Source organism: Canis lupus, chromosome 4, assembly GCF_011100685.1.
Source record: "Canis lupus familiaris isolate Mischka breed German Shepherd chromosome 4, alternate assembly UU_Cfam_GSD_1.0, whole genome shotgun sequence".
Lineage (NCBI taxonomy): Eukaryota > Metazoa > Chordata > Mammalia > Carnivora > Canidae > Canis > Canis lupus.
The window spans coordinates 72,384,157-72,411,233 of NC_049225.1; the positions used below are offsets into that span (position 1 = coordinate 72,384,157).

General features: G+C 36.9%; 1 protein-coding gene across 16 annotated transcripts in view; it reads left to right on the forward strand.

Annotated features, from left to right (window-relative positions):
- Positions 1 to 27,077, forward strand: part of CPLANE1 (ciliogenesis and planar polarity effector 1) — a 137,323-nt gene that overhangs the window by 43,481 nt on the left and 66,765 nt on the right. For all 16 annotated transcript variants that reach the window (XR_005358569.1, XR_005358568.1, XM_038535284.1 and 13 more), the window contains 7 exons: positions 2,307 to 2,471; positions 6,490 to 6,628; positions 7,307 to 7,416; positions 7,574 to 7,732; positions 7,848 to 7,956; positions 9,525 to 9,801; positions 11,794 to 12,697. Coding sequence is in view for 14 of the 16 variants with exons in the window: in XM_038535284.1 (XP_038391212.1) it covers positions 2,307 to 2,471; positions 6,490 to 6,628; positions 7,307 to 7,416; positions 7,574 to 7,732; positions 7,848 to 7,956; positions 9,525 to 9,801; positions 11,794 to 12,697 (1,863 nt within the window). In the remaining 2 variants the exon portion in view is untranslated. The remainder of the gene's footprint in view (positions 1 to 2,306; positions 2,472 to 6,489; positions 6,629 to 7,306; positions 7,417 to 7,573; positions 7,733 to 7,847; positions 7,957 to 9,524; positions 9,802 to 11,793; positions 12,698 to 27,077) is intronic.

Here is a 27,077-nt window from a genome sequence, read left to right on the forward strand (position 1 = left end):
ATAGTACCTGTAATAGCATTATTGTGAGGATTAAATGAGATAGCCTGTAATAGGTTTTACCTCAGGGCCGAGGACACATGTAAGCACTCAATCAATGTTAAAATTATGGCACTAATAAAATCAAGAGAGAGTACTCTATGTCCAGATTTTTAAAAAATAGACATTTGTTTAGGGTAGCAAAAATGAATATCAGAATTTAGAAGCCATACATTATTTCAGTCTTTTATTCACCTCATTGTCTTTGCCTTTTTTTTTTTTTTTTTTAAGATTTTATTTATTTATTCATGAGAGAGACAGAGAGGCAGGGACGTAGGCAGAGGGAGAAGCAAGCTCCCTCTGGGGAGCCTGATGCGGGACTTGATCCCTGACCTGGGGATCATGACCTGAGCCAGACGCTCAACCACTAAGCCACCCAGGTGCCCTGTCTTTGCCTCTTTTGAAATACTTTTTTTTTTTTAATTTGATACATCATTTTTTTCTCCTTCACTATTCAGTTGATAGTTCTGCCGTAAAGAGCAGTACAATGTTCCTCTCAGGAACTTCTCTGCTCTCATAACATTATGTTAGCTGACTTTAAGAGTTAAAGTGTTAATGCAAATTATTTACACTTAAATTATTTTAATATTTGATTAATATTTTTTACTTCAGTAATTTTATTTTTATTAATTTATTTATTTTAAAGATTTTATTTATTCACAAGAGACAGAGAGAGAGAGGCAGAGACACAGGCAGAGAAAAGAGAAACAGGCTCCGTGCAGAGAGCCTGATGTGGACTTGATCCCAGGATTCTGGGATCACGCTGAGTCAAAGGCAGATGCTCAACCGCCGAGCCACCCAGGCGCCCCTTGATTAATATTTTGAAGTGATTCTGGTATTGTTTTTTTTTACTACTTAATGTTTTAATATTAGCAACTTCTATCTGTATTTGGTTTTTTTTTTTTTTTTAGTTTTTTTTATATTCTTATTTGTTATATTTAAGGTTATGTTTCAATGGGTTAAAAATATTTTATTGATATTTCAAATGTAATATGTTATACATGGGAGGAATAAATAGTCCATTGTATTTCTCAGTGATTCATTTTTTCTGTCACATCTGAGTCTTCAGTGTATTGGTTTAGAAATAAGAACCTTTAAGGCATTTTTTGGAATATACTGTGCTGATACTAGTTTGAGTGGTTATGATCCTTAGTAGTGATTCATTTTATTATTTTTTATTAAAATTAAAATCCTTTGGGTTGGAAATAATAGAAAACTTGATCCAAATTGGTTGGCATAATTAAGAAGCCTAGTAGCAGGATAGCTTTCTGGCTCAGTTATGTTAGCATAGGTTTGAGCTCTTCCTCTCTAGTTTATTTTTTAATGTGTTAGCTTCAGCTTAAGGCTGGCTGTTTTTGTGAGAGCAGGGTGGTCTAAGGATACCTTGTCCATATCTAGAGGGAGAAGGAAGGGGAGAAAGAAAAACAGAAGTATTTTTCACCAGGATTCCAAGTAAGGGTATGGAGATTCACTCTTGGCCCAGGAGAATGGAAGGTTCTGTTTGGCAGTCCATTCCCTGGAAGCTGGGGATGTAGGATCAGCTCTCATTAAATCATCTAGGCAATGTCAGGGAGGGGCAGATACTCAATTAAAAATTGAAGGCAATGAAGAAGTGGTAATAGTAGGATGATGGGGAAGCAAATATTTATAATACATTATCTCATTCTCTGAGAAATTAATTTTTGGCTTATTGACTTGATAGTATTTATTCAACAAATATTTATTGGATCCTATTACATGTTGGACATTATTCCATGCACTGTGATAATACAAAGATAAATGACAAGGTCTTTGCTCTTGAGTAGATCTCAATGTAATGGGAAACATAAATCAGTACAGAACAAATCAGTAAAAACTCTCATGGAAGTCTAAGCAAAGTGTCATAGTCACACAGAACAGGAGGGCTTCACAGAGGGTGACATTGAAATATAAAGATTTTTCCAGGCAGAGGAAGGGAAATGACATTCTTGAAAGGAGCCTTCTATGTAACATTCTACCAATGCAGTCAGGCAGGAGTGGTGGGCTTTAACTGTTATAGGGGAAGACTTGGGTTTAGGGTCAGTTTAGCCCTTTACATTGTTTGAGATGAGAGAAATATTTCCTTGACACTAGAAATAGCTATAGTTGAAATCTCTGACGCCATCCCTCAAAATTTCTTTTATAAATCTCCAAGAAAATTTTAGTTTGAGAAACACTATATTTGTTTTCACCTCAACCCTCAAAATTTTCATATTACTAGCTACTAAAATCAGTTGTTTTGTTTTCTTCAGGAAGATGGCGATGATCTTGTTTTAAAAGCTGAGAAAGAAAACCGCCAAAAGGTGTCTGGAATCCTTCAACGTATCCTCTTGCTTTTCCGGGCAGCCCGGTGTTCTTTTCCTGTGGCACAGTGGTACATATTGCAGTTGAGATGGGCGAGAAAAGTCATGCAGAAGGTGTGGAAATGTCTTAGTCACTCATGTGCTATGTTAAACTATTTAAATATATTAATACTTATTAATATGTATAAATACTGACATTTTCCTAAGAAATCCTACCCTATAAATCCATAGATTTCAGGTTTGTTTATAATAAGCAACCTAATCAGTCTAGTTCTTCTGGTCTGCTGAAAGAGGACACTGTACTGAGTCTCTTTGTTAGTCCCATTCTGTCTGGCACTATAAAGCATAACATAATTAATTCCAGGTAATTTTAGTTACTTTTTTTTCTTTTTCCCACCATTATTGAAGATGTAAAGTCAATTCAGGGATTTCCCCCCCACTTCATCCTGAGGTATTATCTGTGTTCTATGGGGGCTGATGTGGGGTCATACTCTGGGATGTTAAAGTTAGTTCTTGGCTGTGTGTTTCCTTTCAGTAATCTCCACCAGTTGGAGTCTCCCCCTTGCTATCTTCTAAGATGTGCGATTCAGTTGAGTCTGGAGCTGTCATCCCCTTCAGCACTGACTTCACCTGAGTTGTAATTGGATCCTTATCTGATCTATAGCCAAATGGGACATCTGCTCATGTTCCTTATCCAGCTGCAAGTTCTTTGTGGGCCTGTTGTCTGTCTCTCTGAAATGTGGAAATAAGTATTATTAGTCCCAAATACCTTTAATTTGGCCCTTGGTTATATTTAAATGTTTTCTTTTGTTTTTGTTTTTTTGTTTGTTTGTTTTTGTTTTTAAATAAGCTCTATGCCCCTTGTGAGCCCAGTACAGAGCTTAAACTCATGACCCTGAGATCAAGACCTAAGCTGAGATCAAGAGTTGAATGCTTAACCAACTGAGCCACCCAGGTGGCCCAGTCCTTGGTTATATTTAAAACAAGAATCTACAACTTTTCTTAGTAGGAACCTTTAGAGAGACTTTGAGAAGTTACCAAATTGTTTTTAAAAATTAGGCTTTTTAAAAGAAAGGTTTGTAAAATTTGCATACAGCTACCATAAAGATATAACATAAAACTATACCCATTCTGTATCTTGTCATCCCAAAATTGTTTTTAAAGTATGTCTAGTAAGAAGGGCAAAGAGTTTTCCTCTCTTATTGAAAGATTGGTTTTAATAGTTTCAAGATCTATTGAGTCTGTTTATTACAGGAAACTTAATTTTATTTTATTATTTATTTATTTATTTATTTATTTATTTATTTATTTATTTAAAAAATTTTAATTATTTATTCATGAGAGACACACAGAGGCAGAAACATAGAGAAGCAGGCTCCACGCAGGAAGCCCCATGCGGGACTTGATCCTGGGACTGAGAGGATCAGGCCCTGGGCCAAAGGCAGACGCTCAACCTCTCAGCCACCCAGGTTTCCCGGAAACTTCATTTTAAAAATTGGTTAAGTAAACAGTTTTCTACAATAAAGTTGGAAATGAGATTTGCATTGCAGTTTGGTCTTATGTACAAATCCTAGCAGTAATCTCACTTAATCTAGCTTTAATTAACTCAGCTAGCCTTAAGACTGTGTTAAGACTTTAGCAACACAGCTGAAGACATGCCTCCTAGGATGAACAGGCCATAGACCAGAGCTTTTGTGTGTATACTCATTGGCACTGTAATTGTCCAGTGCCCCATGTGACTTGCGGCTTATCTTTAAGGCTGTTGTCAATCCTTGGGCTATATACAGAGGTGACCCACAGATTCCCTCTAATTCAGTATTCCTCAAATTTATCTGATAGTTTTATTGATAGCCCATGAATTTATTGAATTTGGGAGAGGTACCAAAAATGTGGAGATCCATTCTTACAGAAATATGTATGATTCATAAGTGATTCCCTTTATTGCTGTATTCTCTACCTCCTTCATTTAGACTTTATTGAGCATATAACTTAATTACAAATTTAGTTGTAGTAAATTGATGTTTTCTAATTGGTTGGGATGGTGGAACACTTGTTGCTACCAAAATTATAAGGTCTTTATTCATGAAAGCAAAAAGCCACATTTCTCGTGCAGTTGCATGCCAAAATGTGAACTGTTGCTACAGGAATTTGAACACTTGGCAGGGACCAGAGATCTGATTACAAGACTGCTCATGCACATGGCTAAGAGGTTGGTGCTCATTGTTGGCAGGAGGCTTCCTGAACAAGTGATCTAAAAGACTGCAGGGTGGAAGCTACAATGGTTTTAAGACTTAATCTCAGAAATCAATATAACCACTTCTATATTCTGTTAATTAGAAACCAGTTACTTAGTATGATCTATATTCTAGGTGAGGGAAGTTAGGCTCTACCTTTGAAGGGATGAGTTTTAAAGAATTTGTGGACATATTTTAAAACTACCATATTATTATACCAAAGTTGACTAATTCCTTATTAATATCTAATACCTGGTCCTAATAACATTTCCCCGATTATTTTGAAAATGTCTTTTTTATAGTAGGTTTTTTGGAATCAAGGTCCGAATGAGGTTCACCCATGTTTGGTTATGAGATTATAGGAAGGACTATATTATCAAGTCTGACTCAAACTTTATACCAATAATTTCAAGGATATACCTAAAAGACACAGGTGAAAACTGCAATTGCATATATTGTTCCCAAGGTTTTTCTTGCTGTGAAAGAATGTGACCTGGCCTCTGTTTAACACAAAAGAGAACTGAATCAGTTACTGAACATCTCCTTTTTAGATCTCTTTAATTATATAACTCGTGTGACATTTCCAGCAAGCCATATTCCATAAATCCATGTATCCTATGTTTATAATAACCAGCCTAGCTAGGTTCTGTACATCTAGTACATACTGTTAATTTGTTTGATAACAGGTCTGTCATTAGCATGCTTACAAGGGGATTTGATGAGATTGTGTCTTTGTGGAAGTGAATAGAAGAGGGAAAAAGTAGATTACAAGCCTGCTGCTAATCCTTTTTTTCAGGTTACTGTCTCTTAGATTCCTTTTCTTTTATTCTATAGTAGTTTCCTTTAATTTTTTTTCTCTTCTTGATTTGTAGAGAAACTTGGTAATTTGTCCTGTACCATATTCTGTATGTTTGATAGTGTATCCATTTAGTGTCATTTAACTCATTCCTCTTTCCTTTTATTTCCCCATGAACTAGTAATTACTCTATACTCTTTGAGGTAGAGAGGCTTGATCAGGTTCACATTTTTTTTTAAGATTTTATTTATTTATTCATGAGAGACAGAGAGAGAGAGAGAGAGAGAGAGGCAGAGACAGAGACACAGGCAGAAGGAGAAGTAGGCTCCACGCAGGGAGCCCGATCCCGGGTCTCCAGGATCACACCTTGGGCTGAAGGCGGCGCTAAACCGCTGAGCCACCCGGGCTGCACTGGTTCACATTTTCTTAGAAATGAGTCCTTCATAAATGGTGTTGTATACTTCCCTGTTATATCATTTCATGTGACACATAAGACTTTTTATTATTTCACTTTTAATGATGGTGAGATAGACTCAAGGGTTTGGGTTGTGTTTTACCCACTCACATTCTCCATCAACCCAGCAACTTTTTACCTAATTGGACATTGATTGATGATCCTTGCTGCAGTCGGTACTTTATTAGGAATTGCCAAATGGTGACTTTCTAATCCTGTCACTCAAGTTTTTTAAAGTTATATAGGTAGGTAGAGCTTTTGTCATATTTATTTTTAGGTACTGCATGTAGTTTTACTTTGGATAAGAGATACTTAAATTTCTCTTTTTCTTTATTATGCCTTTGGGGAAAGTCAGGACAAATAGCATTATATTCTTTCTATATAGGCAAAACTGAGAGATGAAAAAAATTTCGTTGAAACTTTCTTTTCACTTTTGTGACCTAGCCTAGTGAATTTTTTGAATTAAATTTGTGAGTCAAGTTTCTGAAACTATGGCTCATTTCAGGGATATTTTCTTACATGGTATAAGAACCATGCTGTGTTTTCTATTCTGTATGGTTTCTCTTACCTGCCTTGTTTGTTCCTTTATAGTTTCCTTAAAAATAGATTTAGATGACTGATAATTAACATATTTTATCATTCTTTCAGATTCGAATGAAAGGATCTCTTCCTTCATTGAGTCCTTTCCCTCAATCATTACTTAATTACTGTAAAGGAGGTGTAGCATTCTTTCGACCTGGAGCAGTTGGAGACCACAAGCTTGATGAAGTTTCTGTTAAAGCAATAGGTTTGTCCAAAATGAACTGCTTGTGTAGAAATTAGGCCTAAATATTAATAATGACACAATTTACAATTGATTTGGGGAACTTTTTATGCAATGGAATACTACACTGGCAGTGAAAAGACAGTATATGTATATATTACCACCATGGAAAGATATCCAGGATATATTAAATGAAAAAAAAAAGACCTATTTCACCACAGCATACATAGTATGATCATATATATCTTTGCATACTTTTATTGCTTTTAATTAAAAAGTCATTTAATAATGGAAAGTATTATTTCTAGTATTGCAAAGTTTTAAACTTAGTTGCCTATCATAAGGAATTTTCCTAATAAATTAACCCTACAGTATTAAGTAGAGCTGTGTATATTGGTTTTGAGCATTATCAACAAAATACTATGAAGCTTAGAGCAAAGAAACTACTAGTAAATAGAGTAAGTTATTTAGAAAAATGTTTTCAATATTTTTAGGCAACTGCCATGCATACAATATTTGTGCATAAAAATTCTGTAAGGGTTTACATGACTTTTATATAATGTGTTGGCAATGAATATATGTTTCTCTTATAATCAACAAAATAGAGACATTTATTTTGGCAAAAAAAACAAGCAGTGGTGAAGTTGTTCTACATTAACGTACATACTCATCCAGTCTCTCATATTTGTATTCCCAATTTAGGTTGCTTCAGAGAACTTTGTGCTTTGTGTTGGATGCTACATATTCGTGATAAGTTATCCTATAATTGCAGACAATATCAGAAAGCAAGAGAAAACGTGGAGGGAAAAAAGGTATTTCTCTGCACAGGAATAAGAAAGACGAACAAATGTTACTTGGGAAGTTATTGCTTGATTAGAAGATTTTACTGTCTATAACAAACTCTTTTGAACTCATCTTTATCTATCCATCTAAAGTGAAAAGGAAACGTTTTTCTCAATATCCTTTTAGGACCTCGAAGTGGAGTTTGATTCCTGTATGGTTGAGCACTGTCTCAGCGCAGTGGAGTGGGCGTACAGAATGCTGCCCTTCTCTCGGTTTTCTAATATCGAAGAACTTATTCAAGATCTAATTTTGAGCCTTATTGGAGAACTGCCACCAATCAGAAAGGTAATGTGAATGTAGGTGAAAACAAACTAAATGAAAATCAGAGACTTTAAAAGGATTTTTGTTTTAATTGAGAGTGATATTGCTCATAAAACCCGTGTTTTTACTTTTTCTGAAGGTAGCAGAAATTTTTGTGAAAGCGTTTCCCAATCCTGAGGATATAAGGGTTCCTTTAAGAGAAAAATATCACTCTCTTCAGCAGAGACTCAGACACTGTGTGGTGAAAGGTAGTATTTGTCATTTCTTAGATATCTGATAGATGAATTACTGAAGATTCTTGTTTTCTTTTGAAAGCATGTAATTTCTAGTGCTTATGTTTTTACATATTTCTCCTTTCTTTGAAGATAGTATGAGAAGGCAGAAATAAGCACCAATTTTGCTTTGGAACCAGACAAAGCTAACTTCATGTCATGCCTCTGTCAGTTAATAATTGTGTGACGGTAGGCAAGTTGCTCAATCTCTCTGGGTCTCATTTCCATATTTGTAAAATGAGTATATTAATATCTACCTTATGAATGTAAATTAAAAGAGGATTAAGGGGCACCTAGGTGACTCAGTTAATTAGTGGACTCTTAATTTCGGCTCAGGTCATGATCTTAGGGTTGTGAGATTGAGCCCCATGTTGGACTCCTCGCTGGGCATGGAGAATGTTTAGAATTCTTTCTCTTCCTCTCTGCCCCTCCTTCCACGTGCTCTCTCTCTTTCTCTTACACACGCAAAGAGTATTAAATAAGATAAAATATATAAAATGAGCATATAGCACTTTGTGTAATATGGATATTTTATTGAGAACTAGTGTTCTTCATCTTCCTTTATGGTTATTTGTGTTTCTAATTTTATCCTATACATTCAAGATACCTTTGTGGAATTTTTTCTTGTTAAAATATGCATAGTAGAAAATTTACTATTTTCAAGTGTTCAATTCTGTGACATTAACTACAATCACAATGTGGAAACTTTTAAAGAATTCAAATTACCTTCTTTTTTTATAACTGCAATCTAGTATTTAAGTCAAGTTATGTCCTATGATTATACATTCTTGCATTGATATATATATGGCTTTTATTTTTCTTAAGACTTTTTTGACATTCTCTAAAATGTCCTGTTTATGTATAATAATGTTTAAAATTTTTTTCTGTAGACAACCTTGAAAAACTTTCCTTCTTCATGTTTCCCATTATTTTAAGTCAGAAAAGTGTCCTTGTTTCTTTGGCTAAAATTATACTCATTTTCTCTTATTTACCACTCTTGGGAATGGAAAAATAGTAGAGATTCTTTTTTAATTGTCTGATTTTTTAAATAGTTAAATTGCTGCTTTTTTATTTTTTTTAAGATTTATTTATTTACTTGAGAGAGAGTGAGTGAGGATAAAGAGAGAGCTAGAGGGAGAGGGAGAGAATCCCAAGCTGGCTCCATGCCCAGCATGGAGCCTGACATGGGGCTCCATCCCAATACCCCAAGATCACAACCTGAGCCAAATCAAGAGCCAGATGCATAACCGACTGAGCCACCCAGGGGCCCTGAAATAGATAAATTACGTCTCAGTTGTTTGTTTTCTAGGGCACACATTTTTATGGTCTGGATTCTGTCCCTTTTGTGTTCTTTTCTGCAATTCTACCTTAAAATGCGGACCATAGCTTTCTAATAAACACTGAAGAAAGCATGCTCTGTAAGAATGTGGAAATAAGTCTTAGTTATCAGTTGGATTCCATGTTCCCAGGAGGGACTGGACTTGGGTTCCCCTTTGTCTTGAGTTGAAACATTTTAATTTACTGCAAGGCCTTTTGTTTTTTAGGTCCCCAAACTGAGGAAATGTTGTCTGTTATTATGCATTCTATTCATAAAGTGAGAGTGAAAGCCCTAAAACGTGTTGAGAGGAATATAGGTCCTTTTGAGATGAATATCTGGGAACCAATTGAAGAAGAAAAAGCCGAGGCTCCAGGTTTTGATAGGTTTTCTCTGGGACTGAGCTTGAGCAGGAGCACACTCACCGAACTGGGGAATCCTCTAGTCCACAGCGATGCAGATACAGCAGACACCTTCTCGGAAGCATGGTCCGTTGAAGAAAAAAGGTACAGTTGAGATCTCTTAATAGCAAGTATTCACTTCCTTTGGAAAAAAATATTTTCAGTATGTTCATGCAGCAGAGGAGCTGATTTCCTTGCCACTCACTGATTGCACTATTAGCAGTATGAATGATGTCTTATCCTCCCTGACTCACAGGGATGTTAGGAGGGTAGAATGAATTTGAAAATTTATTGAAAATATTCTTGAGGCCTGAAATAATTTTGCTACCTGATAGTATAAAATCAGGTAAGTAGATGAAATTCTAGAGTTCATCTAGAGATGAAATTCTAAAGCTTTTAGTTTTAGGTTTTTTGTTTTTTTTTTAAAGATTTTATTTATTTGAGAGAGAGAGAGAGAGAGAGAGCACAAGCAGGGAGGAGGGGCAGAGGGAGAGGGAGAAGGAGGAGAGGCAGACTTCCTGCCGATCCCTGGGATCATGACCTGAGCTGAAGGCAGACACTTAATCAACTGAGCCACCCAGGTACCCCATTTTAGTTTTTTAAAAAGTAATCTTTAGATTTAAATAATTAAGGATTTTTAGATTAGCTGTATTATTTTTAAGGGTTTCCAGGGAAGGAAATTGCACATTCATCTTTGAAACTTGTCTGTAAATTTTCTAGAAATTCTTACTTTCACTTAAACTTCTATTACTCTAGCTAGTTTTTTTTTTTCTTTCTAATTCCATTATCTGCTGTGCAGTTTATCCTTGTCATGACTGAAAGGCTATATAATGGACCATAATCTTGTTTCAGTGAAATAATTTTATCTACTTCAAATGTAAACATCTGCTTAAACCATACCTAATAGTATTATAAATGATGTGCTTGTTTCACCAAACAATTTTGGTGTTAGCACAGGAATACAGTGGAGGCTGCTTCTGTGCCTTCTTAATAAGAAGAGACATGGCACTTTTAGTTCCGGGGCCTGACACAAACGCTTTATTTCTTTTATTGAGGGAACTAGGAATCTGTGTTCTTCCCCAATGACCATGTTGAAAGGAAATTGATTTAAAAGTAATTATGAAAAAAAAAATAAAAGTAATTATGATTGACAGTTAAAGGGTTTGCCTAACAGATATAGTAGCAGCAGAAATTTTAGAAAAAGTTCCCAACTTTTGTGTAGTAGAGTCTTGAGGGTAGTCCTGCTTGTTGTGAAAGCTGAGAGGGGCCGATGCAAGTAACCAGAAACCATAAATGAAGATGTATGTTGGTGACTTGTGATTTTTATTGACTTTGTATTCCTAAATTGTGACCTCTTAGTGGACCTTTTTTTTCCCCCAGGAAAAACATTCATGCCTTTTATTTTTATTTATTTTTTTAAGATTTTATTTATTTGTTCTTGATAGACACAGAAAGGCAGAGACATAGGCAGAGGGAGAAGCAGGCTCCCTGGGCGGGAATCTGGTGTAGGGCTTAATCCCGGGACTCCAGCCTCATTCCCTTGGCTGAAGGCAGACAATCAGTCACTGAGCCACCCAGGTGTCCCCATTCATGTTTTTTATTTTATTTTATTTTTTTTAAAGATTTATTTATTTATTTATTTATTTATTTATTTATTTATTTATGAGAGAGATAGAGAGAGAGAGAGAGGCAGAGACACAGGCAGAGGGAGAAGCAGGCTCCATGCCGGGAGCCAGACGTGGGACTCGATCCTGGGACTCCAGGATCATGCCCTGGGCCAAAGGCAGGCGCTAAACTGCTGAGCCACCCAGGGATCCCCCCATTCATGTTTTTTAAAGCGAAATTTCTGTGAACACATTTCAGTCTTTTTTAACACAAATTTCTCCCTCTTAATATTAATGTGTTATATTTTTTGACTCAGAATGTTTGGCTCTAGTAAACAGTTAGAGATCATTTAGCCTAACCCCCTCATTTGAAAGACATTGAGGCACTAAAAAAAATTTATATGATTCAATCAGTGGAGAGAATATTTGCTGTCAATTCTGCATCTTAGTGATTAAATCTTTAATTTCGTCTTTTTCAATTTTGTTTTGCTAGAAATACCCCAAATTACATGGAATTAACATTGACAAATAAGTCCAATGAAAAAAAGATATGTAATCAGAAAGAAAATCTTGAAAGAAAAGATCATGAAAAGTTATTACAAAATGCGCTTCCTGTAGTAGGTGTTTGGGAATTTGAACGTGATGATGATGAATATATTAAATTTCTTGATCTCTTCTTGAGTTACATTCTTGAAAGAGACCTACTTGATTCCAAGGATCCTGGCATTCCATTTCTAACCAGTTTTTCTGGACATCTTAAAGAACATGAGCTTAATTCTTTACTTTTTGATGTACATACAACATTAAAACGACGTCAAGGCAAAACCAAAAGCCAGAACATATTTAGAGCTGGCTCCTGCTTTGTTGTTGCTTCTGAGTCATATGAGTCTGAAAAAGCAGAAAACCAAGTACTTTCAGCTGCAGTGCCAGTTAATCAGGGAACCAGGCCAGTTTTAGAGAACCCTTTGAATGAAGTTGATAAATATGAAGGGATGAGTGGATTGTTCGGTTTAAAACAAAAGTCAGTTTACAGAATACAAGATGCCAATTCGGAGAAACCTGTGATCCAGAGATTGTCAAACCATATTTTTTGGACTCCCAAATCCAACAAAACTAGAAGATGTATTTTCAAAGCAATTCAGTGCAGTGATATTAATCCTCAAGAAGATCTTCCTCTAGCACTAAATGACACTTTTGGCAGTATAAGAAGGCTGCTGGAATGGATGATAAGGTGGTCTGATAGAAGACTGCTCTGTGATCCTAGTCTCACTGAGTTATCCAGTGAGTATAGTCCCGTCATTCGTGTAAAGACCACTACAGCTGCCATTCTTACATCATTGTGGCTTTTGGAGCAACCATATTTTGCTACATATAAGGCAAAAAATATCATTTTAGAGGTAAGTACCTGAATTCTTTATTGCATACAAATGAAAATTCTCATTGTAAATTAAAACTATTTTCATATTTCTTCATCTATTAAAGAATCACAACGTAACAAAGTTAATGACAGTGTTGATTATAATCTGCAAAAAACACAATTTTTTTCCTTCAAGTGATTCCCTTAATTCTCAAAAATAATTAATTAGGGTGTTTTCATAGAGGTTTTGAGGTTTTGAGATTTTATGTGTATTTATAAGAACGAAAAAGGAATAAAAGTGAGATAATATTAAGTGATACTACGAGTGGTATTGCATTTATATTCTTTCTCTTTCAAGTTTCAGGTTTGGTTCAGAGGAAGAAGGATTAGGCCTCTACACAGTTTTTATTTCTGGTGTCTAATCATATACATTAGGGGATCATTTTTCTTATAGTCTTGGCTAGAATTTAGAGAACCAAACCTAGAAAGGCAGATAGGTATCAGTAGATAAGTTCATGCTTGGTAGCTATTTTTTCTCTCCTCTACGCAGTGGCAGCTAGCAGGGTGCTCTTTTAATCTGTTTGCAAGAACAAATATTTTTACATAAATGTCTTTTGATTGAATGGTTGCTGTTGCACTGGAAAAAAAAGTAAGGGGATGAATTTTTTTGAAAACAAATTTATGTATGGTGAAGTAGTTGGGAAATGAACTTTTTTAATATTTGGAGAATTCCAATAGTTTCTCATTTTTTTCTGTTTTTCTCAACTTTATTGAGGTATAATTGACAAAGTTGTAAGACATTTAATGTATACGGTGTGATGATTTAATATACATATACATAGTGAAAGGATTTCTGTTACTTAGTTAACACAGTTCAACACTGATATACATTTTTTTGTTTTTTGAGACAGAGAAGTTCTACTATCTTAGCAAATTTCAGTTCTGTAATGCAATGTTGTCAACTATAGTTACAATGATATTACCTTAGCTCCTCAGGCCTTATTTACTTCATAACTGAAAGTTAATATAGGCATACCTAGTTTTATTGCACTTTGTTTTATTATACTTTGCAGATACTGCATTTTATACAAATTGAAGACTTCCGACAACCACACGTTGGGCAAATCCGTTTGCATTATTTTCTAACAGCATTTGCTCACCTCATGTCTCTTTGACGTTTTGATAATTCTTATAATATCTTAAACCTTTTCATTGTCTTTATATTTGTTATAGCGATTTATGACCAGTGATCTTTGATGTTACTATTGTAATTGCTTTGGGGCACCACAAACCATGCCCATATTAGATGCTGAACTTCATCAATAAATATGTGGTTTTTTACTCTACCACCAACTGGCTGTTCCCCCATTTCTCTCTTTTCCTTGGGCCTCCGTATTCCCTGAGACACAACAGTATTGAAATTAGACAATTAACTCCACAATGGCCCCTAAGTGTTCAAGTGAAGGAGTCACATATCTGTCCCTTTAACTCAAAAGCTAAAAATAAGTTTAATGAAGTTTAATGAAGTTTAAATTAAGTTTAATTAAGTTTAATGAAGAAAGCATGTTGAAAGCTGAGATAGGCCAAGAGCTAGACTTCTTGCAACAAACAGCCAAGTTGTGAATACAAAGGAAAAGTTCTTGAAAGTAATTAAAAGTGCTGGTCCAGTGAACACACAAGGGATAAGAACATGAAACAGCCTCATTGCTGGTATGAAGAAAGTTTTAGTAGTTGGGATGGAAGATCAAAGCAGCCACAACATCCCTTAAGCCAAAACCTAGTCCAGAGCAAGCCCCTGACTCTTCAATTCTTTGAAGGCTGGGAAAGGCGAGGAAGCTGCAGAGGAAAAGTACGAAGCTAAGCAGAGGTTGGTTCTGAGGTTTAAGAAAAGAAGTCATCTTCATAACATAAAAGTGCAAGATGAAGTAGCAAGTGCTGAAGCTCCAGCAAGTTATCCAAAAGATCTAGCTAGAGTAATTAATGAAGGTGGTTACACTAAACAATAGATTTTCAGTGTAGACATGATAACCTTGTACTGGAAGAAGATGCCATGTAGGACTTTAATAGCTAGAAAGGGAAAGTCAATGCCTAGATTCAAAGGATGGGCTGACTCTCCTGTGGGTCATTGGCTGCCCTGTTCATTAGCATACAAATAGAGGCAGCTGCTGAGGGCAGCTAACTGGACCCCAGCTTTCTGCTGACCATAAACTCCAAATCTGTGCGTGTTTGTGCAACTGTCCTTCTGGGATAAACTGGCAGCAGTGGCCACGGTGCAGCAAGACCCTCCCACAGAGGATCAGTGTGACACTGTGCTGTGCCAGGTCCCTAAAATTTGGAATTTTGAAACTCAGCTGGTATGCCTGAGATAAAAACACAGGAGCACCACACCCCCAGGTGGGCCCATAGGTCAAACAGGGTGAAGGCAAGGATCTGACAGAAACACAGGAGGGGAGATTGTTCGCTCTTCTGAGGGCTTCTTGAACAGTGGGGGCATGAACACCCCTCTCTGGGGACAAGAGAGCAAGGTAATGCCATTCTGCACTCCCCATCAGTATAGACGGACTTCAGTGAGCAACATCGTATCCCACAGTGGAGGCCTGAGCCACTTAAACCAAGCCCCACCTGTTTGTGCTCTGCAGGTGCTTCTGAACTAGGGCAAGTGTGACTGAGAGAGCAGCAGCAGCTCCTTACCCCAGAAGACCAGCACAAACCCTCTGCACTCACTAAGACTACTGACCATAGAGTGTGCAGAGTTTAAGCTCTGGGGACATAGAACCTAGCCTCTTTCTTTCATTCGTTTGTTCATTCTTCCTCTCAGAGCATACGCAGGGAGGGGCAGAGGGAAGGGAGGGAGAATCTCAAGCAGATTCCATGCTGAGTGCAGAGCCTGACATGGGGCTCAATCTCCTGACACTGAGATCATGACCCTAGCTGAAACCAAGAGTCAGATGTTTAACCAGCTGAGCCACCCAGGTGCCCCAGACCTAGCCTTTTTTGACAAGCAGACCAAAACACACCTAGTTAAAACTTGCCACACACTGGACAAGGTCCAGATACTCCCCACTGCAGGAGGGGAGAGACTCTGCAGAGGACTAACCTGAGGGAAAGAGCAGCCAAAACACAATAGCAGAGTACACACAGCATACAACAGAAACACTTCATGAAGGACCAGGCCTTGGATGGCATAGGACCTCTTCTTAATATAGCCATTACTCTCAGGAGCAGGAAACATAACTAGTTTTTATAACACACCAAAGACAGAGACAAAATGCCAAGATGGAGGAATTCACCCCAAAAGCAGGAAGAAGAGGTCATGGGCAGGGATCTAATCAAATCGGTTATAAGTAATATGCCTGAACCAGAATTTCAAACAATAATTATGAAAAAAAAATAAAACAATAATTATAAGTATACTGGCTGGGTTTGAGCAAAGCATAGAAGACACCAGGAAGTCCCTTACTGCAGAAATAGAAGACATAAAAACTAGTCAGACTGAAATAAAAAATGCTATAACCAAGATGCAAAACCGGCCGGGTGTAATGACCACAAGGATGCCAGAAGCAGAAGAATGAATAAGTGATGTAGTAGATAAAATTACGGAAAACAATGAAGCTAAAAAGAAGAAGGGAAGAAAAATATTGGATCACAAATGTAGACTTATGTAACTCAACAACTCTATAAAGTGTAATAATATCTGTATCATTGGAGTCCCAGAAGAAGAGAAGAAAAGGGGCAGAAGGTTTATTTGAGTAAATTATAGCTGAGAACTTCCTTGATCTGGGGAAGGAAGCAGATATCCAAATCCAGAAGGCATAGAAAACTCCCATCAAAATCAACAAAAGCAGGCCAACACCAAGACATATCATAGTAAAATTTGCAAAATACGGAGATAAAGAATCCTGAAAGCATCAAAGGAAAAGAAAGCCCTAATGTACAAAGGAAGACAAATAAGGTTAGCAGATCTCTCCACAGAAACTTGGCAGGCCAGATGGGAGTGCCATGACCTATTCAACAAGCTGAATGGGAAAAATATGCTGCCAAGAATATTCTATCCAGCAAGGCTGTCATTCAGAACAGAATGGGAGATAATGAGTTTCCAAGACAAAACTAAAGGAGTTCATGACCACTAACCAGTTCTGCTAGAAATATTGAAGGGGACTCTTTGAGTGGGAAAGAAAGACCAAAAGTAACAAAGACCAGAAAGGAGCAGAGACAATCTGTAGGAACAGTGACTTTATAGGTAATACAATGACACCAAATTCATATTCATATCTATCAATAATTACTCTGAATGTGAATGGACTATATGCTCAGTCAATCAATCTGACTATATGTCAGAGTGGATAAAAAACAAATAAACAAGATCCATCTATATGCTGGCTACAAGAGACTCATTTTAGACCTAAAGTTACCTACCTGTAGATTGAAAGTGAGGGGATAGAGAACTGTTTATCATGCTAATGTCAAAAGAAAGCTGGAGTAGCCAAACTATATTTTAAACAAAAGGCTTATATCAGACAAACTATATTTTAAACAAAAGACTATAATATGAGATGAAAATGGGCATTATGTCATAATAAAGAAGTCTATCCAACAAGAAGATCTAACAATTATAAATATTTATGCTCCCAACTTGTAAGCACCCAAATATATAAATCAATTAGTAACAACATAAACTAATTGATAATACGGTAATAGTAGGGGGCCTTAACACCCCACTTACAGCAATGGACACGATCATCTAAGCAGAAAATCAACAAGGAAACAATGGTGCAGAGCCTGATGTGGGGCTTGATCCCACAATCTTGAGATCATGACCTGAGCTGAAATCAAAAGAGTTGGACGCTAAACAGCTGAGCCACCGAGGAGCCCCAGTAGAGGACCTATTCTTGATAAAAACTCTCAACAGAGTATGGATAGAGGAAACATACCTCAACATCATAAAGCCCATATATGAAAGACCCACAGCTACTATCATCCTCAATGGGGAAAAACTGAGAGCTTTGCTCAGGTCAGGAACATGACAGGGATGCCCACTCTCACCACTCTTGCTCAACATAGTACTAGAAGTCCTAGCCTCAGCAACCAGACGAGAAGAAATAAAATGCATTCAAGTCAGCAAAGAAGAATTCAAACTCTCACTTTTCACAGATCACGTAATACTGTATGTGGAAAGCCCAAAAGACTCCACTCCAAAATTTGCTAGAACTCCTTTTTTTTTTTTTTAATTTATTTATGATAGTCACAGAGAGAGAGAGAGAGAGGCAGAGACACAGGCAGAGGGAGAAGCAGGCTCCATGCACCGGGAGCCTGATGTGGGATTCGATCCCAGGTCTCCAGGATCGCGCCCTGGGCCAAAGGCAGGCGCCAAACCGCTGCGCCACCCAGGGATCCCAATTTGCTAGAACTCCTATAGCAATTCAGCAATGTGGCAGGATACAAAATCATTGCACAGAAATCAGTTGCATTTCTATACACTATCAATGAGACAGAAGAAAGAGAAATTAAGCATTGGATCCCATTTACAATTGCACCAAAACCCATAAGATACCTAGGAATAAACCTAACCAAAGAGGTGCAAGATCTCTACTCTGAAGACTATACAACACTTATGAAAGAAATGGAAGATGACACAAAGAAATGGAAAAACATTCCATGCTCATGGATTAGAAAAACAAATATTGTTAAAATGTCCGTACTACCCAAAGCAATCTACACATTAAATGCAATCCCTATCAAAATACCAACAGCATTTTTCATGGGGCTAGAACAAATGATACTAAAATTTGTATGAAACCACAAAAGACCCTGAGTAGCCTAAGCAATCTTGAAAAAGAAAACCAAAGCTGAAGTCATCACAATTCTGGACTTCAAACTATGTTACAAAGAATAATCAAGAAGACAGTATGGTACCGGCACAAAAACAGACACATGCATCAGTGGAACAGAATAGAAAACCCAGAAATGGACCTGCAGTTATTTAATCAACTAATCTTTGACACAGCAGGAAAGAATATCCAGTGGAAGAACTGATAGTCTCTTCAACAAATGGTGTTGAAAAAACTGGACAGCTACATGCAGAAGAATGAAACTGGACCACTTTCTTACACCATACCCCAAAATAAATTCAAAATGGTTGAAATACTGAAACGTGAGACAGGAATCCATCAAATCTTAAAGGAGAACACAGGAAGCAACCTTGACCTTGGCAGCAGCAACATCTTACTAGACATGTCTCAAGAGGCAAGGGAAACAAAAGCAAAAACGAACTATTGGGACTTCATCAAGATAAAAAGCTTCTGCACAGGAAAGGAAACAGTCAACAAAACTAAAAGGTGACCTACTGGATGGGAAAAGATATTTGCAAATGACCTATCTGATAAAGGGTTAATATCCAAAGTATATAAAAAAAACTTAAAAAGTCAACACCCAAAAAACATAATCTAGTTAAGAAATGGGTAGAAGACATGAATAGATGTTTTCCAAAGAAGACATCCAGATGGCTAACAGACATGTGAAAAGATCTTCAACATCATCATTGAGTAAATACAAATGAGAACCATGATGTGATACAACCTCATACCTGTCAGAATGGCTAAAATGAACACAGGAAACAACAGATGTTGTTAAGTATACAGAGAAAGGAACCCTCTTATATTGTTGGTGGGAATGCAAACTGTGCACCTACCCTAGAAAACAGTATGGAGGTTTTCCAAAAAGTTAAAAATAGAGCTGCCCTACAACCCACAATTGCACTACTAGGTATTTACCAAAAGGATACGAAAATACTGATTTGAAGGGGGCACATGCTCCCTGATGTTTAGAGCACCATTATCAACAATAGCCATGTTATAGAAAGAGCCCAAATGTCCATCAACTGATGAATGGATAAAGAAGATGTGATTTTTATATATATACATATATAAACATATATATATATAAATATATAGAAGCAAATATATGTATATATAAATAATACTCATGCCTCAAAAAGAATGAAGTATTGCATTTGCAATGACATGGATTAAAGCTAGAGTGTATTATGCTAAGCAAACTAAGAGAAAGACAAACACCGTATGATTTTACGGTGGAATTAATATGTGGAATTTAAGAAACAAAACATAAATACAGAGGAAGGGGGAAAAAAGGAGAAGGAAGCACACCATAAGAGACTCTTAACTATAGAGAACAAACTGAGGGTTGCTGGAGGGGGAGGTAGGTGGGGCATGGACTGAATGGATTATGGGTATTAAGGAGGGCACTTGTGATGAGCATTGGTTGTTATATGTTAGTAGTGAATCACTAAATTCTGTTCCAGAAATGGATATGTTAACTAGCTATATGTTAACTAACTAGAATTTAAATAAAAATTATTTTTAAAGACATGATTAATCAAATAAAAATTAAATAGGGGCACCTGAGGGCTCAGTTTGAGTGTCTGACTCTTGATTTCAGCTCAGGTCATGATATCAGGGTCATGGGATCAAGCCCTGCATCGGTCTCTGTGCTCAGTGTGGAGTCTCCTGGAGATTCTCTGTCTCCCTCTGCCCCTCTCCCTGCCCACACTATCAGCCAGTCAATCAGTCAAAATCTTTTAATAAATAAATAGAAATTAAATAGAAGAAAAAAAAAAACAGACCGACTCTTAGTGGTTAATGCAGCCAATGTCTTTAAATTGAAACCAGTGCTAATTGACCTTTCTGAAAATACTAAGCGCCTTAAGAATTACGCTAAATCTATTCTGCTTATGCCTATAAAGGAAGAACAAAGCCTGGATATCAGCCCATCTGTTTACAACATGGCTTACTGAATATTTTTAGCCCAGAGTTGAGACCTCTTACTCAAAAGAAAAGATTCCTTTCAAAAGATTACTGCTCACTGACAATGTACTTGGTCATCTAAAAGCTGTGATGGAGATGTACTGTGACATTCATGTTTTCATGCCTGCTAACAACTACATGCATTCTGTAGCCCATGGATCGGGGAGCCATTTTGACTTTCAAGTCTTATATTGGAGGAACCTTTTTTTTTTTTTTTTTTTTTATGACAGTCACACACACAGAGAGAGAGAGAGGCAGAGACACAGGCAGAGGGAGAAGCAGGCTCCATGCACCAGGAGCCCGACGTGGGACTCGATCTCGGGACTCCAGGATCACGCCCCAGGCCAAAGGCAGGTGCCAAACCGCTGCGCCACCCAGGGATCCCTGGAGGAACTTTCATATTTCATAAGTCTGTATCTGTCATGGATAGTGATTCCTCTGATGGATTTGGGCAAAGTAAATTGAAAACTTCCTGGAAAGGATTCACCATTCTAGTTGCCATTAAGAACATTTAGGATTCATGGGAAGAAGTCACAATGTCCGTATTAAGAGTTGGGAAGAAGTTGATTTTAACCCTTCTGGATGACTTTGAAGGGTTCAAGACTTCAGTGGGGAGGGGGAGTAACTGCAAATGTGGTAGAAATAGCAAGAGAAGTAGAAGTAGAACAGAAAGTTGTGGGTAGCCCGGGTGGCTCAGCGGTTTAGCGCTGCCTTCAGCTCAGGGCCTGATCCTGGAGACCTGGGATTGAGTCCCACATCAGGCTCCCTGCGTGGATCCTGCTTCTCCCTCTGCCTGGGTCTCTGCCCCCCCCCCCCCCCCGCCCCTCTCTGTGTGTCTCTCATGAATAAATGAATAAAATCTTTAAAAAAAAAAAAAGCATAAAGATGTGACTGAACTGCAGCAATCTCATGGTAGAACTTTAACAAATGAGGAATTGGTTCTTAGGAATGAACAAAGAAAGTAGTTTCTAGAGATGGAATCTACTCCTAGAGAAGATGCTGCAAAGACTTGTTAAAATGCTGACAAAGGACTTAAAATATTACATTAACTGTATTTGATAAAGCAGCAGCAGGGTTTGAGAGATTGATTTTGAAAGAACTTCTATTGTGGCTAAAATGCTATCAAACAGTATCCAATCCTAAAGAGAAATTATTTGTGGAAGGAAGAGCCGATGAACATGGCAGACTTTATTGTCTTATTTTAAGAAGTTGCCATAGCTCCCCCATCCTTAAGCAACCACCAGCCTGATTAGTCAGCAGCCATCAACAATAAGACAAGACCCTCCACCAGCAAGAAGGTTATGACTCCCTGAAGCTCAGATGACAGTTAGCATTTTAAAGCAATATAGGATTTGTTAGATAAGGTGTGTACATTGGTTTTGTAGACATAATGCTATTGCATACTTAATAGAGATGATAGTGTAAACATAACCTTTATATGCACTACACTGAGGAACCAAAAATTTTGTTGCCTTGCTTTATTGTAGTATTCACTTTATTGCAGTGGTCAGGAACTGAACCTGTAATATCGATCAGATATACTTGTACTCTTTTATTAACCTCTCCCCATTTCCCCCACTCCCTAGTTCCTAGCAACCACTTCTCTATTCTCTGTTTTTATGAGTTTGATTTTAGATCCCACATCTAAGTAGTGCTATGCAGTATTTGCCTTTCTCTGTATGCCTTATTTCACTTATCATATTGCCCTCCAGGTTTATCCTTGTTAATGAAAGGAATGGGATTTCCTTCCTTTATAAAGGCTGAATAATATTTCATTATGTATATACACACTTCATTTTCTTGATCCATACACCTATTGACAGATGCTCAGGTTGTCTCAGTACCTTGGCTATGGTGACTAATGGTGCAATGAATATGGGAGTACAGATAATTCTTTAAGATAATGGTTTCATTTCCTTTGGGTATATACCCAAAAATGGGATTGCAGGATCATATTGCGGTTCAATTATTAATTTCTTGAGGAGCCTCCGATACTCTTTTCTATTGTGGCTGTAGTGGTTTACATACTCACGAGCAGTGTATAAGGGTTCACTTTCTCTCCATTCTCCCCATTGTTTGTTATTTCTTCTCCTTTTAATAATAACAATCCAAACAGGTGTGAGGGGATAACTCATTGTGATTTTGATTTGTATTTCCTTGAAAATTAGTGATGTTGACTATCTTCTCATGATTCTGTTGGCCATCGTATGTCTTCTTTGGAAAAATGTTTATCCAGCTCCTCTGTCCAGTTTTTAATCAGTTTTGTTTTGTTTTGTTTTGTTTTTGGGTTTTTTGCTATTGAGTTGTATGACTTTTAAAATGTATTTTAGATATTAACCTCTGATCAGATATATAATTTGTAAATATTTTCTCCCATTCCTTAAGTTGCCTTTTCTTTTTTTTTTTTTTTTAATTTTTATTTATTTATGATAGTCACAGAGAGAGAGAGAGAAGCAGAGACATAGGCAGAGGGAGAAGCAGGCTCCATGCACCAGTAGCCCGACATGGGATTCGATCCCGGGTCTACAAGATCACGGCCCGGGCCAAAGGCAGGCGCTAAACCGCTGCGCCACCCAGGGATCCCCTAAGTTGCCTTTTATTGTGTTGATGATATCCTTTACTGTGCAGAAGTCTTTTAGTTTGATAAAGTCCCACGTGTTTATTTTTGCTTTTGTTGTCTTCACTTTGATCAAATCCAAAAATCATTGTCAAGACCAATTTCTTTCTTTTTTTTTTTTTTTTTTTAAAGATTTTATTTATTCATTAGAGACACAGAGAGAGGCAGACACAGGCAGAGGGAGAAGCAGGCTCCATGCAGGGAGCCTGACGTGGGACCTGATCCTGGGTCTCTAGGATCATGCCCTGGGCGGAAGGCAGGCGCTACACTGCTGAGCCACCAGGGATTCCCCTCAAGACCAATTTCAAAGAGCTTACCACTTATGTTTTCTTCTGGGAATTTTATCGTTTCAAGTCTTACATTCAAATCTTTAATTCTTTTTTTTTAAAGATTTAATTTATTTATTTGAAAGAGAGAAGGAGTGGGGGCAGAAGGGAGAATCTGCAGAGGGAGAGGGAGAAGCAGACTTCCTGCTGAGCAGGGACACCAATGTGAAGCTCAGTCCCAGGACCCCGGGATCATGATCTGAGCTGAAGGCAGATGCTTCAGCTTTCCATTTATTTGTGTCTTCTTCAGTTTTTTCATCAGTGTATTACCCTTTTCAGTGTACAAGTCTTTCATCTCCTTTGTTACATTTATTCCCAGATACTTTATTTTTTGATGCAATTGTAAATGAGATTTATTTCTTAAGTTTTCTTTCCAATAATTTGTTGTTTATGTATCTAAATACAATTCATTTTTGTATATTGTTTTTTATCTTGCAATTCATTTATTCTAACCAATTTTTTTTTTTTTTTTGGTGGAGTCTTTAGGATTTTCCATGTATAGTATCAAGTCATCTGCAGATGGGGACAGTTTACCTTCTTCCTTCCTGATTTGGATGCCTTTTTTTTTTTTTTTTCTTGCCTAATTGCTTGCTCCAACTAGGACTTCCTGTACTATGTTATATAAAAGTGGTGAGACTGGGCATCCTTATCTTGTTTTTGATCTTAGAGGAGAAGGTTTCAGGTTGTTTGTTGTTGTTGCTGTTGTTTTTTTCTGTTGAAAATAGTATTAACTGTAGGCCTCTCATATATGGTCTTTAGAATGTTTTTATTTGCTTTTTTTTAAAGGTTTTTTTTTTTTTTAGTTATTTGACAGAGAAAGAGCACAAGCAGGAGGAGTGGCAGGCAGAGGCAGAGGGAGAGGGAGAAGCAGGCTCCCTGCTGAGCAAGGAGCCTGATGTGGGGCTCTATCTCTGGAACCTGGGATCATGACCTGAGGCAAAGGCAGGCACTTACCCGACTGAGCCATCCAGGTGCCCCTGGTCTTTAGAATGTTGAGATACATTTCTATTGTACTCAGCTTGTTGACAGTTTTTTTTTTTTTTTATCATGAATGGATGTTTAAAAAATTTTGTCATACTCTTTTTCTGCATATATTGAAATCATATGATTTTAACATTTTATTTTGTTAATAAAGTAAATGAGATTGACTGATTTGCAGATGTTGAACTACCTTTGCATCCCTGGAATAAATCCCACTTGATCATGGTGTATGATATTTTTAATGTAGTGTTGAATTCAGTGTACTGATATTTTGTTAAGTATCTTGGCATCTGTTGTTCATTGGAGATAGTGGCCTCTACTTTTCTTGTAGTGTTCTTGTCTGGCTTTGATATAAGGCTAATGCTAGACTTGTAAAATGAGTTTGAGAGTGTTCTCTCTCTTTAGTTTATTAGAAGAATTTGAGAAAGATTGGCATTCTTTAAATGTGGGTAGAATTTGCCAGGGAATCCATCTGGGTCTGGGGTTTTCTCTTTTGGAAGGTTGTGATTACTGATTTAGACTCTACTCATTATGTTCTGTTCACATTTTCTGTTTTTTATGATTCAGTCTTAGTAGACTGTATGTTTCTAAGAATTTATCTAGTTCATCTAGGTTGTCTGATTTGTTGGCTTGTAATTGCTCAGAATTGGTCTCTTGTGATCATTAGTAATCACGTACTATCTAGTTGTAGTGTCTCCTCTTGCATTTCTAAATTTATTTGCTTGAATCCTCTCTTCTTTTTGAGTCTAGCTAAAGGCTTGCCTACTTTGTTTATTTTTCCCAGATCCAGCTCTTAGTTTCTTTGATTTTTTCTCTTTTTAGTCTATATTTCATGTATTTCTTTTCTGATCTTTATTTCCTTCTACTAATGTTGGACTTCTTTTTTCTAGTTTCTTTAGGTGTAAAGTTGGTTGTTTGAGATCTTTGTTTTTTCTTTCTTTAAAAAATATTTTATTTATTACACAGCAGAACAAGAAAGAGCATGAGCAAGAAAGAGCATGAGCAGGGGTGGGGAGGGGCAGTGGGAGAAGCCGGCTATGAACTTTACTCTTAGGACTGCTTCTGCTGGGCCTCACAAGTTTTGGTATGTTGTATTTTCATTTTCCTTTGTCTCAAGATATTTTTTTTACTTCCCTTTTTATTTCACCTTTGACTCATTGGTTCTTCAGGAGTATGTGTTTAATCTTTGCATATTTGTGGTTTGCACAGTTTTCTTCTTGTAATTGGTTTCTAGTTTCATATCGTTGTTGGAAAAGATGCTCAATATGATTTTAATCTTCTTACTTCTTACTTAAATTTACTAAGACTTGTTTTTATGGCCCAATATATAATCTCTCCTGGAGAATGTTCCATATGCCCTTGAGAAGGATGTGTATGTTGCTGTTATTGGATAGAATGTTTTGTAAATGTGTGTTAGATCCATCTGATCTATCTATTGAACTTCTCAACTGTTTTTGTATTGCTATCTATTTCTCTCTTCATATGTGGTAATATTTGCTCTAAATATTTATTTTCTTCTATATTGGCTGCATAAATATTGACTAATGTTAAATGTCTTTGATAGATTGACCCCTTTATCATTATATAACATCCTTCTTTATCTCTTATTTCTCTCTTTGGCTTAAAGTCTGTTTTCTATGATAGAAGAAGTTATACTTCTGATAGAAGTATAACTATTCCTGTTTTCCTTTGGTTTCTACTTGCATGGAATATTTTTCCATCTCTTCACTTTCAGTCTCTGGCCTTAATGCTTAAGTAAATCTCTTACAGGCAGCATATAGTTGAGTCTCCTTTTTTTTAATCCATTCAACACTCCCTGTCTTTTTTTTGTTGTTGTTGGTCTTGGCAATGAGGAATTCATTGGTAGGAAGAAGGAAAATCTTGTGAAATCTATTTGAGGCAATACAGTTGGTCATTATGGCAACTGAAAAGTCACCAGTCAGCTCTTCTTTTTGTCTCTTTATTTTGGGGAACACTCTACTTCTCATTTCTGCTTCTCTTTGGAAGAATATTCCATTCTCTCTGTAAACTGTCTTCCTTTTTCTGCTCCTCTAGACCTTTCCACACCTTTCCAAGTTTCACTCAGATGTGGCTACTTGTGGAGCCTTATTGTTCCAAGGCCAGTGCAGCTCAGCCATATGTTCCGTGCCATTCATATTTTTAAGAAAGACTGATTGAAAAAAAAAAAAAAAGACTGATTGGCTCAGGTCACGTGACCATTTGGTCTGATCAGCTTTGGTGGTAGTGCAAGGTCAAAGAGAATAAAGTAAGTTGTTCAGACCTAAGCCAGAACTGTTAGGAGAACTCACCTTGTCTTTTGATTGGATAATTTAGTTCATTTACCTTAATTTTTATTTATTTATTTAAGATTTATTTTATTATTTGAGAGAGAGAGCACAGAGAGGAAGGACAGAAAGAGAGAGAGAATCTCAAGCAGACTGCTTGATGAGCCCAGCCCTGAGACGTTTGATTTTTTACAACCCCTGAGATCATAACTGAGCCAAAATCAAGAGTCAGACACTTTACTGACTGAGCCACCCAGGTGCCCCTCATCTATTTACTTTTAAATTAATTATTGATAGTTATGGACTTAATATTACCATTTTGTTAAAATTTTCAGATTATTTTGTAAGTCCTTTGTTCTCATCTTCTCTTGTTCTTCTCCTTTGTTATTTG